This window comes from Dipodomys spectabilis, unplaced genomic scaffold (assembly GCF_019054845.1).
Source record: "Dipodomys spectabilis isolate Male_0828 unplaced genomic scaffold, ASM1905484v1 ptg000045l, whole genome shotgun sequence".
Classification (NCBI taxonomy): domain Eukaryota; kingdom Metazoa; phylum Chordata; class Mammalia; order Rodentia; family Heteromyidae; genus Dipodomys; species Dipodomys spectabilis.
In genome coordinates this window covers 1,330,262-1,347,121 of record NW_024870722.1, presented here as the reverse complement: position 1 = coordinate 1,347,121, position 16,860 = coordinate 1,330,262, and the positions used below count along the sequence as shown (strand labels likewise).

Sequence of the window (16,860 nt, the reverse complement as noted above, 5' to 3'; positions counted from 1 at the left end):
GAGGAGATTTAGAGTCAGAGTACATCAAACATAAATCTCCCAAATGTCTGAGTGATTTCCTTCAACATATATATGTTTGGAGTTTCATCTACACTTTCAACTTAAAGTGTCATACTGTTTTAAGCTTACAAAACCATCAGGCCATTGCAGACTCTTGGTAGTATTTTATATGACTCAAGATTCTTCTATGTTCCTGTCATTTAGTCGTCTATTCAATTACAAAAAATAGGCGGGAAGGTGGCTCAGTGGTAGAGTGCTTGCCTTGGATGCATGAGGCCCTGGGTTTGATTTCTCAGCACCACATAAGAAGAAAATGCCAGAAGTGGCACTGTGGCTCAAGTGGTAGAGCCTTGATCTGAAAAGCTGAGGGACAGCACCCAGGGCCAGAGTTCAGGCCCCACAACCTCCCAACCCCTCCAAAAATTATTGGTGGCACACCTGTAATCCTAGCTACTCAGGAGGCTGTGATCTGTGGATCACAGTTTGAAGCCAGCCCAAGGCAGGAAAGTCTGTGAGATTTCTATTTCCAATTAACCACCAGAAAACCAGAAGTGGAGCTGTGGCTCAAAGTGGTAGGGCACTTGCCTTGAGCTGAAAAGCTTAGGGACAGTGCCCTGGCCCTGAGTTCCAGCCCCATAATGGCTATACAGTTATCTTCCTGGACCCACAAATGTCTCTGTCTACCAGTAATGTTAGAGATTTTCTTAGACCTACAGAGGCCCAAGATTTACTCTGTACTTCTAGACGTCCAGAGTCCAACACAATACCTCTATTTTTAATCACTTAACTGGTTTTTCCCATTTTATAAAGCCAATAATTATAGTAAGGTGAATTCTATAAATTAAAATTATCTTTTTATGACCTTAAACTATACTATAAATCTTGACCAGATCAACTTATCAAGTCATGAGTCCTTTTGTGACTCTTCTCTGTAGTTCTAATGTTTTGCAGAGATCCTCTAGAAAAGCTAGGATGAGCATGGCCAAGACAAGAGCACTCAGTAGGCACAGGCCAGTGTGACTGGCTCTCTGACTGTAGCTATGAAAATAAGACCACCTCTTCTCCATACCTCTATTTCCCTGCACTAACAAGGACACAGCAGAACCACAATCTTCTCTCATGTAACATCTTAGGAGAAGGATCATAGTATCATTAAATAGAGACCATAGACAGTAGACAAAAACAAGCAAACAGTGCTCACAGGAAGGTAACATTTCTAAAATATGTCCAGAGGGAGTGAATCCCAGCAAGGAATTCCGATTCTTATTATATAACTCACTCTTGGGAGTAAATACACCCCCTGCCTTCCTAATAAATTATACACACAGAGTATGATTTGTCATTCAGACTGAAATACTTCTAAAGCAAAATGTTTAAAGGTAACAAGACACATTTAAGTTAATTTGCACATACAATATTTTAAAACACATTATATTTCAAGTACCTTATTTAAGTTGCTTTTCCACTTGCTTGAATAGACCAATAAATCTGATTTGGGATGGGTGGTTATTGCCTGACAATATAGTGATTTGCCAGTCTTCTGTTTCGAATGAAGGAGAGAAAGAGCAACTTTTGTGGGCAAACCAAGTGGGTTTGGGTTATTGGAGCTTACTGTCCAGTCAGTATAGGCTGAAGTTTTCTGGTCCTTCTGGGGCAAAGGCAGTGCCTTCTGTCTTAGCAGATAACACCATGTGAAGCTGGTGGCAGTCTTCAGGCTAGGGAGAGGCAGCTGCTGGGTGTCCCCTGTGCTGGGCAATGGAAGAGTGGTGACAGGTAGTTTATTTTGCCCTAAAATGCTCACCTTGTCCCCTTGATTTATAACCCCTGAAGGTGCCCTTTCTTGATTACTATCGACAGATTTCAAAGGAGAAACGTGGTGGGTGTTTTCTGGAGGGACAGGATTCTGATCTGGAAGACTTAATGATGTGGATGATTTGATGTTTTCAAATTCTTGCAATTCATTGGTGGATTCTCTGATTACAATCTTGGCATGTCCTGATGACAATTTATCAGCTGGAAAAACCTCTGCCAAATTAGCAGATTCGGTACTAGTTTCAGACTGAGAGAACCCATCCTGTTCTGATATCATTCCTTCAAAGGGCTCTGTAGTGCAAAGCTGTCGCACCAACACTGGTTTCTTCGGTTTATTGCCCTCACTTACTCTTGAACTCAGTGGCTCTGGGGAAATAACATCTGTGGCACAAACAGCTCCATTTTCATCTTTAGCCCGCTTCTGGTGCTTTTCCATAGCAATGTCTAAACTGTTTGCTGGAGAAAGCATCCTTTTGCTTGAGGCTGAAGATTCTGGTTGGGGAGAAAGTCTACCAACAGACATTTTCTGAGTTAGAGGCAAGGATTCTGAGAGAGAAGACTGTTGGCCAATTTCTGAGAAAACATTTTTGCAAACAAGGTCTTTCTCTGGGTTTGGCAAAGCGTTTTGGTGATCCTTTTGTGATTTTGGCATGGAATTCAGTTCTTCACTGATTGGCACGATACTTTGGTTCGTCTGGCAAACGGATGTGTTGGACAGATCTTGCGTCACCAGGATTTGTGGCAGAGATGTAAGGGTGGCAAAGCAGTATGTAGGGATGTGACTCTGCAGATGTACAGGCAGCATGAAGGATGATGGTGCCTTCTGCACCTGATTGCCCAGCGGCCCAAGCTCCAGGGATAGCAACGAGCTTCCCTTAGACATGGGATCTACCAGCTTGGCTGGTAATGCAACTGAAGTTGTGCCCTGATCTGCTCCATCTGCATCTGGAAGAACTTGACTAGGCAAAGGATGTGTAGGATTAGAACAAGAAGCCTGGCCTGAAGTGAAAGCCTGACACTGAAGTTGGTACTTGGGAGCAAAGCAGTCCTTGCTGGTAGAAGACACGTGTATGGTGGGATACACGTCCGTTTTGTCCTCTTTTGCAAACACTGGTGGAGGTAACTGTGTGTGTTGCTGGCTAAGGGGTACATGGGTCTGATTTAGCACATTGATACTAAAAAGCTGCTGAACTGGAAAGATGGCAGTCGAGTTAGAATTCAATGTGTGTGCCGGCAGATCCTCAGCCTGAATCTGGGAGTGCAGAGTATTAGTGGGGAACTCAGCCGAAGAAGTGTTAGGGAGGGGCAGACCTTGACAGGGCACCCCAGTCACATTGGGAAGGGCAAGGTTTTGGAAGGATGGTAGGTTGACAGGAGAAAGCTGACCCTCTGGTGCAATGTTTAAAGATATCTGCCGGATCAGCGGGCCCCGCCTTCTTTCTAAGAGAGGCACATGTCCAGGGACCCCAGCCACAGAAGGGGAAGTGGAAGGCTGGGACTCCACAAGCAGTGTTGAAGGGGCTAGGGTCACACTCCCACAGTCGAATGACTTACTTCTGAAATCAGAGACCTCCATCAGCGTCGGCATATAATTGATCTGTTCTGATGCAGCCCGCCTCATCTCCCGGTGACTTCCAGGGACATTCAGTGTATTTGAGCCAGGTGGAATCAAAAGAAACTCTGCTTTATTTGGAAAATCGATTTTGGGGGTGGCCTCCGTTTTAGAAACGTCTTCTAAGTCTAAGGAGGCTGAGAAACTTGAAGCGTGTGATAAGCTGCTCTCCCTGCTTAGACTCCGGGAGAGAGTAGAGTCGAAACTTGACTCGGTGGAGGAATGCTCTATCTCGGCCAGACGGAGCCTCTTCTTCTTGGGTGGCAGTTTCTCTGTTGGCAACTTGGACAAAGTTTCACTGCGCTGAGGCCAACTGAACTTCTCAGATTTTTCTTCATCATGACACTGAGTGTCCAGGTCCCGATCTGGCTCCTCGGTGACCAGAATTTCTGGAACTTGGATATTATGTTGCCGGACAAGTCTCGAGGGCTGTCCCAACACGTGTCGCTCACTTGCAGTCTTTCTGGAGCTTTCCTGCAGCTCTCCCCTGAGTGTGTCTGATGAAGCAGGCTGGTGAGGATGTGACGTGTCTCGAGAAGGATGAGCTTCCTCTGGGGGGATCCCCCTCACTTTCAGAGAGCCAGGTTTCCCAGCTCTACTCAGCTCTTGGAAAGGAACCATGGAGCCAGTTTCCAATGGTTCCAGCTTGTCAAAGGAGTTGGGTCTGCTCAGGGAGTTGGTGTGCTGGATGACGGAGATGCCGGTCCCTTGTCTCTTCACCTCCACCTTGTCCACGGCAGCTGACGTCATTGGCTGCTCCATGATGGTGGACAGCTTTGGGTCTAGAGCCTGCTCAAGGGCCTGGGTGGTGAGCTGAACCTGGGAGGTGTTCAGCTGTGTGCTCCTGAGTTGCTCTCCGGTCATGGCAGGCCCGTGTTTTGACAGGCCTGGGGTGAGACCCAGGGCATTCTGAGGCTGGAGGGCTTCAGAGCTCTTTGGAGACGGTCCGCTCTCATTGGGCTGAAGCTCCTCATCATCCCCAGCGCTTTTCATTTTCCTCCTTTTCCTTATCTGGGGTGTCTGCTCCCACACGCCCGTCGAGCCAGCAACTCTGTAGTGCAGAACCTGGGGCTGTGGCCCGCCAGGCACAGGGCTCTGCTCGGGCTCTCTCGCGGTTACCTTGGTTTTGGGCCCATGTAATTCTGAACAGTAAAATTTCTTATGGTTTTCGAAATTCTCCAGTTTCCTGTACCTGTTTCTACAGGTTTCACACTCAAACATGGTCCCTCGCCCCTGATGGGATTTCTTTTTTTCCAGCTGAGAGCCGGGGGCCACAGCCTTGCTCCGGGCTGCTGCGGGCTCGCTGGCGGTGGGGCAGCCTTGACAGCCCTCATCCAAGGACTGTCCAGGGCCAACAACATGATTCTCATTGGCTGAAGAGTCTTCCACTGCTGCCTGCCTGACCAGCGGCCGGGGATGACCACTTGGGGGCACTGATGTGTTGGGTCCTGATACGAAGACATCATCATACAAAGTGCCAATTTTGTCATCAAATGACTGGCTTCCTCTTAGCGGGTGAGGGGGAGGAATTATATTTGCAGGGACTGCTGAATATCCTGTGGTAGGCATGGAGTTACTTCTTGTGATAGGCAGGCAGTCGAGGGAAGGGACCGACAGGAGGAACACTTGTTTGGACTTCTCAGTGGGGGTGAATGGGGACTTTGGTATATCAGAGCTTGAACTTGTCCTCCGCCCCATTGGTTTCAGGTCAAACTGGAACGAATCTTTAAATATGTATGATTTGGGGGAATCGATGCTTCCTCGTCTGGACAGAGAGGTTCTCCGTGGCTTTACACTGTCCAGTTGTTTATCATCTACCAAGGCTTCATTGTCAGAGATAAGCTTTGAGATCCTCTCCTCCAGGGTTTTTGTCGCCAAGGGTGGGGGCATCTGGCCTGCTAAGAGCAATGGCTTCTCCCCCAATGGCAAGGCAGGGGGTGCTGGTGCACTGATTCGAGGGGCAGGGGGTCCGTTATTCTTAGTTGAGTCTGGTTCTGTGGGTAAGAAAGTTCTGGCAAAAGGAGTTGGTGGACTCACTGCTTGATCAGCACTTTCTGATCGTGAAAAGTAGCCAGAATCTGTACTTCCTAAACTCCGAGGACTTAGGAGTTTTCCTTGCTGCTCTTGGGAGTAATCAGTTGCCTGCTGCCTTTGTAGCTGGGCATGGACAGTCCCTCCATGGCAATCTTGTTTCCCTTCTGGTAGACTCGGGTCACCTTTCTGATGAGACTTCTCCTCAGTCTCTAGGGAGGACACACTGGCTGGGTGTGTCAATACACTTGTGACCTGGACCAGGTCCTTCTGTCTTTGAGCATTAGGAAGTTCAGACTTGGGATTGATCACCTTGGGACTGTCAGTTCTTAATGGGGACATGCTGACAGGATGCACCACAACTTTTGGTAACTCTGTCAGGCCTTGTGATTCTGAAGGTCTGTCCTGTGGCAAAAAGTCACCTGCCACATGATCTGGATTGCCTGAAATGGAACCCGGTTTGGGGAGAGCTTCAGAATTTGATGTCTTCTTCATTATTTGCCCAGGCTGTAGCTCCATGGTGCCAGGGTCATTCAGTCTCCCATCGGCAGGGCCCTCCTCATCACTCTCCCCACTGTCTTCTACGTCTGAGTGCACGCTAAGTGCTTTGGGAGATTCTTGGGATAAGAACAAACCACCAGCATCTGGTTGTAACACAAGACCCAGTTTGATAGTATGTGCGTGGGATTTTTTGTGCTTGTACAGATTACTTTTAGTCTTAAATGAGAATCCACAAGTGACACAAGGGTAGGGCCGCTCTCCAGTGTGGGAGCGGATGTGCTTTAAAAGCACACTAGGCTTTGCACAAGCTCTATTGCAATACTCACAGATATATTTTCCTTGTTTTTTTGGCTTCTGATCTCTCAGAAGAAGATTGCACATTTGTTCTACGCTTTGATTGACTACAGAGGCAACGTGAGTTGAATTATTTATTGGCATGGGGGGAGACTGGGTGGGATTGGCTGGACTTATGGACAAAGGTAAAGCAGAATCCACTTGCTGGTTTGGAAGAGTAACCTGAGTTCTGTTGGAAGGTGAAGTGAGACCTGTGGTGGATGTGACTGCTGTATCATAAACCTGTTCAAGTCTGGTGATGTCTTGAGTTTGCAGATTTGCCAGCGATGCTGTGAAGCCTGCTTGACATGGAAGCTGCTGACTGTGTTGGTTAGGTTTGGAAACCAAGTGTCCGTATGGGTTATATGAGTGAGAGACGGGCTGAACCGATGCTTGCTCATTCTTCCGGGCAGCAGCCCCATGTACAGTGGATGAGGTACAAGGTGATCTCTGTGATTCTGCCACCGAGTCTTCCGTAGGCTGAGTTGGGGCATCCACAGACGTGTTTTTTAACTTAGGAGGGGATCGTACAGTTTTATTTGGTCTCAGTTTTTCTGTCTTAATTGCACAAGATGAGCCCTTTTGTGACAAGGTACTCAGTTCTGGCTCCATTGCTTTCAGTAAGACATCAAAGGCGGTATTTGTATACAAGGGGGGGGAGGGGGGCGCGGTACTTCCATGAGGAGGGATACATTCACTGTTGTCAGTCCTGGGTTTGCCAGGCGAGTCCTGGTTGTCATGAAGGACACTGAGCCCAGCGGGGTCGGAGCCTTCTGACCTCCATCTCCGCAGCTCTGAAGGGTGCTGCAGGAACAAGGGCTTTTTGGGGGAGATAGAGTCTTCCGATTTTGAGGCCTCGGCAGCTATCCCAGGTGTCTCTCCATTCTGTTTGGCAAATTGCTTCCCAGTTTTTGCAGGAATATAGCCATGCCTCCTGTGAGACTCTGAAGCACTCTGAGGAACAGTGAAAGAAGAGTCCTCTGTGTTCTGTTTATGTTTGGCCTGAAGAGGATTTCTTAGGGGGGATTTTGGTATTTTCTTCAGGTGATTCTCAGTGACAAGCTTTTTCCGTTTCACACCTTTAAGGGATTCTGAAGCTCCTTTAACACCAGCCTCTAGAATTTCTGTTGGAAAAAGAAAAAGAAACTCATTGATAAAATTATATACAAAACAATTCTTTAAAAGAACAAATTAAGAAAACTGTCATGAGGATTCTACCACAGTTAAATATGGCAGTCTTAGTAAAGTCTATTTTTAATAAAACTACAGTCTAAATTACAGCAATTTTGAAGGCACACAATCAAAATCTATCCAAACAATCACATGGAGATCTTTCTAGAACACCACGTTCCATTCTAGAAGTAGGCAGGTCATGGACCCAGACCTTGCACAACTGAACACCCGCCCATCCTCCGCCCCTCCCTTCCCTGCCAAAGGCTGGACAACAAAGAAAGAGATTTAACCTTTTCCTGCTGAGCTGTTGTCTAGAACATTAAGAATCTTTAAAACAAACTCTTCACTGAGTTTAAATATATAATGCTGATATTCTTTCGAGAAAAAGGGACTTCATTTGGAGTAAGTTTTAGAGTGAACAGTCCTGGAATACTCATGATACTTTGGTTGGGAGAATCAGGAAGTACTGTATCACAGCAAGTATATCAAGGGACAGAGAATTACAAAATTCCAATAATTGACTCTTTGTGGTGCCTTACAAAGAGCGTTTTTTTTTTTTTTTTTTAAATCATAAGGCTGAAATGTCTCTTAGTTACAAGCAACATAAAATACCACCTTCATACTGAATAAAAATAGACGCTGGCTTGGTTCCTTTGGCATTAATGTCATTCCTGTGTTGGAAATAAATGAGCATTTAATTGAATTGTGGGCATCAGCTAACCACAACCTTGGTCAATATTATCTTTTGAGCAATAATTAATTGTTATCGTTTAATTTTCATTTGTTGACTCCTTGGACATATAAACAAAATGTATGCAACCATCTATTACTTATTTATAGAAAGATCAAATACTTTAATCCTCCATTATTTTCAAATAGCTGTTGTACCTATTTAAAATTCCTAGTAGGTCAAAGTGTCTGTACTATTAAGACTATTTTGCATTTATCAAGGATGAAGAAATGCATAAAATTATTCAAATCCTGAAGTAAAATCCACTTATATGCTCTCATATATTAGTTTAATTAAGAAAATATACTCTTCCAAGGTAGCTAAAATTACTCAGAATCAAGAATATAGAAAGATGTATGCATGTATATGTGTATGTACATGTGTAGGGAGGGAAGGGGGGAATTTCAGGATCAACATACTTCAGCTGAAAACAACAGGAACAGGGATCAGTACTGTTAAGTCTTTAAAAATAATGTTGAGCAAATCTTTTTTTCTTCAGTCTACTGTTTTGTGAAATAACATTTCCCCAGTGGCTTTTTCTCCTTAGGATGTGCATAATGAAGTCAATGATGTGCTTTATGCCTCTCATTAATGCTACCAGGGAAAAAAAAGATGAAAAATGAGTATTACTACTGAAAATGAATAATCTCCCCACTTACTTCCCAAAAGCTGGGAGATGGGTAGTCCTAAAGTGAAAAACACTACTCTGTGAAGTAACTTCAAAGATGAGAAACTAACTGGAGGGGCCGCTTGTGGAGGTGCTACACTGATACCTACAGGAGTACGTTGGGTCATGGGTGGGTCAATGCCAGGTGGAACCTGTCAGATCAGAGTTCTGGCTGGGGGGATGACTTTTATTGATTCACATACTTTTTGAAAACCTTTTATTTTTAGATCAAGATTTTCAGATTTCAAAACTGTGCCTTATACTCCAAAGAAAAGTCAAAACATATCCTATGTGTGGAACAGCTAGTAATATTTTAAATGCTTTAAACAAAAAGAATATAACTTAGCTTTGTACTTAAAATAAAACATAGGTGTAGGGGCACATACCAGTAACCCTGGTACTTGGGAGGCTGTGTCAGAAAGATTTCAAGTCAAGACCTTTTCCCAAGGAAAAAAAAAAAAAAAAGTGAAAGTTGAAGGGAAATAACAGAATTACTAAACTTACTCTAGTTCCATATTTCCTTGTAAGAAGTACTATTCTTCTCTTTCAAAATGCTGCCTATGCTATTTCCTTCTAGCAACTTAGCTTGAGAAAACTTTTCTTCTATGTTTTCAATATATTTTTTTCTTTAGCATAGGTTTTTTTTTTCCTTAAGAAAATCAATTATGTGCTTCTTGGATGAGTCATAAGTTGATTTAAGATACTTTCACCGGTTTCTTTCTGCCTTTTCCCCCTGTGTGTGTATTTATTTTGTCTTTCCTTTGTTTTCTTATAATTTCTAATGACTTTCCCTATGCCAGTAATTAAATTTTTAGGTCACTGTGTCTTTATAATTTTAAATTTATTTTTTTGGACTGGGGTTGTTTTGTTCTCATTCTTATGCCCTTAATTTCCCATTTCCTATTTTATCTCATTTTATTGTCTCTAAGTCTGAGCTTTTTATTTAAAAAGTAAATTTGTTATAGCATTAAGTTCTGTGCTTGAAAACACTTTTGTTTCTGAGATAGTATCTTCCTGATATTGGTCTTGTTCTATCTTTCACACTCTCAAGGCTCTTCTTCCTGGGATCAGGAAGAATGACAGTAGTACTCAACTGAGAACTTTCTCGAGCTGTTTTTGAGTCCTAGGAATATGTTGGTTCTTCTCACCTTATCATGGTTCACTCTCCTTGCTAAGGGATAAGACCATACTACCAAGACTCTGTTTTCGGGGCTGGGAAGGTGGCTCAGTGGTAGAGCGCTTGCCTTGCATGCCTGAGAAGAAAGCCGGAAGTGGCGCTGTGGCTCAAGTGGTACAGCGCTAGCCTTGAGCTGAAGAGCAGAGGGACAGTGCCCAGGCCCAGAGTTCAGGCCTCACGACTGGACCCTCGCCCCAAAAACCAAAACAAAACAAAGGAGTAGGCAACAATGCTTGATAAGAAATGTACTCATTACCTTGCTCATGTAATTGTAACCCCCTCTGTATGGTATTTTCCAATAAAAAACTTATTAAAAGAAAAACCTGTTTTCTACTTACCACCCTATCATTTCAGACATAGTGTTTCCTTATTTCTTTGTTTTACCCCTACTGACTTTGTATGTTCTTCGTGCACATTTGGGATGAAATAGAACCTTCTCATCTTAGATGGGGAGAATGCACCTTCAGAATAGGAAGAATGGAAAGTATTTAAAGCAGGAGTCAGCTAATAGCTGCAAATTATGTTCTCTAATTCACCAATATGCTACTAGAAATGGCTGAAAACCAGGTAGTTAGCAGACAGAAATCACACCCCGTCAGGGACCAAATACATCAGTGTTGTTCCCATAACAATCACAGACTCACTGGGCTTCATGAACAGCCAGGGTCACCCTCTGTTAGGGAGGAGAAAGGGCTCAGGACTAGAGCAGACCACAGATAGCACACTGTTGGATATATTCAGGTAGGGAAAACAGGAATTCATGTACCCAGATGCTCTGCCTTGGGCTCTTACGTTTTTTTAGAGAAGAGTAGCACAAGAATTTAGAATAAAACAAGCAGCTGATTCTCAGGATAACTTCTAGAGAATTAATGCCATAAGCAAGTTTCTCAGAAGAAAACCTGAGCTGCTACCTAAGACAGGAAGAGACTTTCCTCAGTAGGTAGTAGGTATGGAGAACTACAGGTTCATGGTGTGTTTAAAAGCCTGCTTTGATAAATGGTCACTCTATTCTTCATACTTACATAGACACATAAGAGCATGAAAACCCTTAGTCTATTTCTGGGCCTTAGGGACACAAGAACCACCTCTCCTCTATAAGAGCTGGTTGGGTCAGGGAACCAATGGATGTGGTAGAGGGAGGGGAGGGGAACATTTCGGAGGCTTTTCCAGCCATTTGTACCACAGTTAACAAGCTTCCTAGAACTTGGGTAGTGGCAGTGGGCTGCTTAGCTGGTTCAAAACAAGAAAGTGTGAAAGCTCTGCCACTGATTCTGCTGAGTCTTCTTCTCTTCATGGGGCAGTTCTGAACTAATCGAACAGGGAAAAATGTCCCTTCCCTTACCATCCCACCAAACTTCAAACTCTATCAACATGTATAGAATTGTAAACTGTAGCTGGAATTCCAAGACAAGAACTCGAACAGAAAAATGGTCAAGCTAATTATGGAATCGCCACTTAACATACCATTATAGAACCTTTAAAATAGTTACCAAGATTACATGGTGATCTAAAACATGAAGTATACATGAGTATTCTTTTCTTTCCTAGAGAGTCTGGGACTTGGTAAAGACCCAATGAGAATTGTTTTGTAAAACTATATAAAGAGAATATATAAACTAAGGAGAGAAAAGAGTTCTGACATAAGAAGTCTCGGTAACTACACTTAAGGGTGAGACAGACATGGGAACAAAGAAATAACTGAAAAGATCTGATAAAACCTGTCACAGTGAGTGTCCATGAATTCACTGTTTGGAGAATTTTAAAGACGAAGGTGTGGCCACTAGTGTTAAATACTGCATCTAGATGCTCAGGATGAAAACAAGAGGTCACTGGGTGTGGTGGTGACAGGGGTGACAAAGACATCATTATCTCTGAGCCACAGTGCCGTGAGGTGAGGTCCAGTGGTCAAAGTCATTTCAGACAAGGGGAAGGAGGAAGGTGAAAGAGTGTAAGGGCCCAAAAGGCAGACTGATAAAAGGGGTGACATTAATCAAGAAGCATTGTACTCATAAACTGACATGCTGAATTGGAATCCTTTAACTACTGAAAGATAACAAAAAGATCATGAACAAGATATGCAGAAAAAGTGCAAGAGACATGCACAGAAAACATTAGCGGAGCCTTGCTATGCATATATTAGTGGAATAGGAGATATAGTTGGAAATATATTACAAAAGCAGGTACCTCTTGGCCTTGAATACAAAACAGAAGAAACTGCAATTAAGCAGTTAGGCAAAAAAAGGAGCCACATTCAATTTATCCCACCTTTGCTGACCTATAATTAAAAGATCTTAACATGGCAAAGGTATAGGGTTAACAATTCTACCCCACCTCCCTATATTCCATTTGTACCCTACAATAGAGAGAGGAAACTCTCTCCCCTATTCCATTTTACTCTACCGAAGAGAGGAGGGCCCTATCAACCCAGAATTACACATTAAGAAATAATTTAGCCTTCAAAGTCAGAAATTAAAAGTCAATTACTAGGACTCCCCCTGTAAAAATGAAATAAATAAAAACAAATCTTTTTCAGAAAAAAATACTGAAAATATTCATCAAAGTAGACCTGTACTGCAATGTGATAACTTTAATTTGGATCTACACATACCCATGAACTCTGAAAAGGGCAACAATAGAAGAAAATTCTAAAAAGATTTAAAAATATTTTATCACTTAAAGAGTTCTAAAAAGAATTCAATATTTCAAAGATACCACAATGTAAAGCTGAATGGTATGAGAGGCAGTATAGAAGGCAACATGGTGCCCTTCTGAGCAGGTCTCTTTCCTGGAATAGGGCACTTTGCAGATTGTGATAAGGTGGATGAGAAGACCATCCCATTTTATCAGAGTCCCTTAAAAGTGAAGAATCTGGGGCTGGGAAGGTGGCTCAGTGGTAGAGCGCTTACCTTGCATGCATGAGGCCCTGGGTTCGATTCCTCAGCACCACAGAAGTAAAAAGAAAAAAGCCGGAAGTGGTGCTGTGGCTCAAGTGGTAGAGCACTAGCCTTGAGCTGAAGAGCTGAGGGACAGCGCCCAGGCCCAGAGTTTAGGCTCCACAACCGGACCCCCCCCCCCCCCCCCCGCCAAAAAAAAGTGGAGAATCTGGTTGAAGTTACAGACACCAAAAAATAGAAGAGTAGGAGAGAGATTGGAAGGGAGAAACTCAACTCACCATCGCTGGCTTTAAAGATGGTAGGAGTCTGGGAGTGGCGGGGGGGGGGGGTGGGGGGGGGGGGGCGGTGTGACTCAATGACACAGGACGTGTTACAGGGTTGGTATGGAACGTCCCTTGAAATCTCTATATTGAAGGCATAGTCCCCAAGGCAGCAATGTGGAGAGGTGAAATGAGGCTTTGGGAAGTGATTAGACTATAAGTATCAAGGATAAGAACCTACTGATGGTTCATAATTTGATGGCATTATTGTGAGGTGATGGAAAGTCTGGAAGGTGAGACCTAGTTGGAGGAAGTAGACCACTGGGGCCATACATTAGAAGGCACATAGCTTGTCCTTGGCCCTCTGGGGGGTACCCATGTGCTCTCACTCTTTGCTTTCTGGGGGCTGTGCTGTGGGCACCCTCTTCTGCCATGGGCTCCCATGCCCCAGTCCATGATGTTCTGGCTCACCGCAGGCAACAGCAAGGGAGCCATTCTACCATGGACTCAAACCTCTGAAATGGAGAGGAGATTAAATTTGCTTTTACATCCTCCATCTCAGGTATTTTGTCATAGAGTGTACAGAACTGACACATGCGTTCAATCCCCAGCAGCAATCAATTCAGCTAGTCAACCAACCAACAAACAAAAATGAAAATTAAAGTGGGGAAAAGTAGCTGCAATTCAAAGCCTCTGGAAACTGAGAGTGGTCCTAAACTCACGGTTAACAAGGACAGGAGGAACTAGAACCAGAGAATGTAGTTCTGCCATTGACCTAAATGAGGAAACAAGGAAACAAGTTCTTCTTTAGAGCCTGCAGAGAGACATGAAGCTCTCTTGTAACTTGATCATAGTTCAGTGAGACACCAGGATTCTAACCCACAGAACAAAACAGAAAGAAGTGTTGGTTTAAATTGTCATGTCTGGGTAGGGGTGGGGCTCAGTGGTAGAGTAGGCCTTAGGCTCAGTTCCTAGCATTTTAAATAAAATAAATGTGAAATAGCAAAATACACACCATAGAAACTAATACCAGCAGCTATGAGGCCAAGTATGCTGCTCAGCAGAGAGAACAAATTAAGTATGTCCTCTGACCACAAGGTTAAAGCAGTAATACATAGAAGAAGGCATCTTGAAAATCCCCAAGTATCATGAAATTCTAAATAGCCAAAGTTCAAAAAGGAAGTCACAAAGAAAATTAGAAAAATCAAAACAAAATTAGCGAGTAGAAAACTGTTTCATTTAATACTCCATACACTAGTAAAACCTCTGACATCTGGGACAAGACGACGCTTGCAGAAATCACTGCTGTTTAACATCATTTCTCTAAGCCATCAGGTGGTTAAAGAGTTTTACAAAATGAGGCGCAAACGATGGCAAAAGGAACCAGCATTGGTTTCCCATGGTGGCCTCCTAGAGAGATCGAAAGAAATAACTGAAAATCTAACACCTAACAAGAGCTCCAACACATCTTTTCCATTACAGCAAAATAATTAAAAAGTACAATGAAAACACATTTATCACAGAAATTGAAACAAAAATTCCTAGTAATAATGTCAGCACAAAAGATTAAAAACATGAAAAATGAAAATATTTTTAGTATATTTAAAAATAAAGGCTTACAAAATGAAGAATCACACCAAGCTCCTGGAAAGAACTTTGAAGATGTCAACTAAATTCTTTTCAAGTTTCCCCATTTTACAAAATTTCAACCAGTGACAATTTTGCTTTTTTAGAATTTTGACATTACTCAAAATTTTCATTTGGGAGAATAAGCATTCAAAGTCAATAAAAGTCTAAAAAATACTTAAGACAACTTCATGAAAATATACTAAATGCCTAAACCAGTATTTTCTCAAATAGAGCAACAGTTAAAACTAAACCTAATAATGACTTAGTATATGAAAAATTTCAACATCTCAAAATGTAGGAGAAAGGATCTCAGTTTATTTGAATATGTGATTCAGGTTTCATACATGATTTTTTAAAAAGCATATCATAAGTGCATCTCATGGAGCAACAGAGTTAAAAGATACAACATAATCAAGAACTATAAAACTGGATCAGCACTTAGCTCATTCTGCTTAGACTGGAAATACTCTCAAAGTAAAACAAGCAAACAAAAGATATGCTATATGAACACATGTGAGTGTGAATGTATATGTGTGTGTGTGAATTTGTGAAAAAATAAATATAACTACTCAGGAAGCTGAGATCTGAGGATCATAATTCAAAGTCAGCCCAGGCAGAAACTGTGATATTCACATCTCCAATTAACTGTTAAGAAAAAAAAAAAAAGACAAGTAGAGCTGTATAAAAGCCTTGAGCAAAACAGCTCAGGGAGACAGCCCAAGTCCAAGAACTAGCATACACACACACACACACACACACACACACACACACACGTAAATACAAACTGAGGAATGTACCCAAACACAAAAAGTAATATATAAAGAACTTTCATAAGCTAGGGGTAGAGTACTCATGAGGCTGAGTTAAGAAAACTGGGAGTTCAGAGCCACCTGGGCTACACAGCAAGACCTTAGCTCAGAAAAGAAAGGAAGGAAGAAAATGACTTTTATAAGAGAGATTTGGTAATGGAGAATTAAATAATTAACTCAGACTTCCTCAGAGGACAACAGATTAGCTAACAAAATATAAATAGTATCAGTTTGTAGGTATTGAAGCATTGAAAAGTTAGTGAAAAGTAATTGGGCAAAAAGTCCAAAAAGGTGAGAAAAACCTGTGGGCTCCTTGTTGTCCAGGGAAGGTTTTCCTGAGCATAGAGGTGATAGATAGCAGGTCAGAGCAGGCTGACAACTAAAGGAAGTAGGGGAGCAAATGGCAGAGCCCAGGGCATGGGGAACATGAAGTTCACATGAAACCCGGTATGTCTGCACCTGGCCTCACAACAGGCTTCATCCTGGCGATAAGGGAGAACTGTGTGGGTAGACCAAGCTTGGCGTGAATGGCAAGGCAATTATATGGGACTTGAAAAGTCACGAGTCACAAACTTGATTAAGATGATCTTAGCTTGTTAGTTCTAAAAGACCGGCAGAGGCAAAGGAAAATCTTCTCAGAGTGAAGGTTTAAATTTAGGCTTCAAAACTCTCTGTCGTCTTCTGAAATAAAATGTACAACAAACATCCAAAGATAACCAGTCATCTGAGAAAGAAATTTAACACACAGAATATCATAACCATATTTAAAGAGGTCCAATATGTTGGAATATGCGAAGACTTTAAAATTAATGTGCTGATTTTACTCTAAGACAAGAGTTCTAAAAATACCAAGAGAACTGCAAGTATAAAAAGAAATATAATATGAAGAACCAAATGTGAATTACAGAATTAAAAAAAAATACATAACCAGGCACCAGTGGTTCACACCTGAAATCCTACTACTCAAGAGGCCGAGTTCTAGAAGATAGTGGTTCAAGGTAGCCCAGCCAGAAAAGTCCATGAGACTCTACTACAACCAGAAAAGGCCAGGCTAGAGACAGCTCAAGTGGTGGAACATGAGGAGAGTGGGAGTTCTTGAGTAAAAACCTCAGTAATGAAAAAAGAAAATTACAATAACACTCAGGACTCACTGAACCAATCTAAATTCAAATTAGAACCATCAAAAAATGGTCGTGAACTAAAGGATAAGTCAGAAGAGACAACACAAATGG

The 16,860-nt window shown here is 42.5% G+C and overlaps 1 protein-coding gene across 2 annotated transcripts in view; it reads right to left on the bottom strand.

The window, feature by feature from the left end:
• Positions 1-16,860, bottom strand: part of Hivep1 (HIVEP zinc finger 1) — a 121,562-nt gene that overhangs the window by 20,357 nt on the left and 84,345 nt on the right. For both annotated transcript variants that reach the window (XM_042678537.1, XM_042678538.1), the window contains one exon: positions 1,445-7,413. In XM_042678537.1, the coding sequence (XP_042534471.1) occupies positions 1,445-7,413 (5,969 nt within the window). The remainder of the gene's footprint in view (positions 1-1,444; positions 7,414-16,860) is intronic.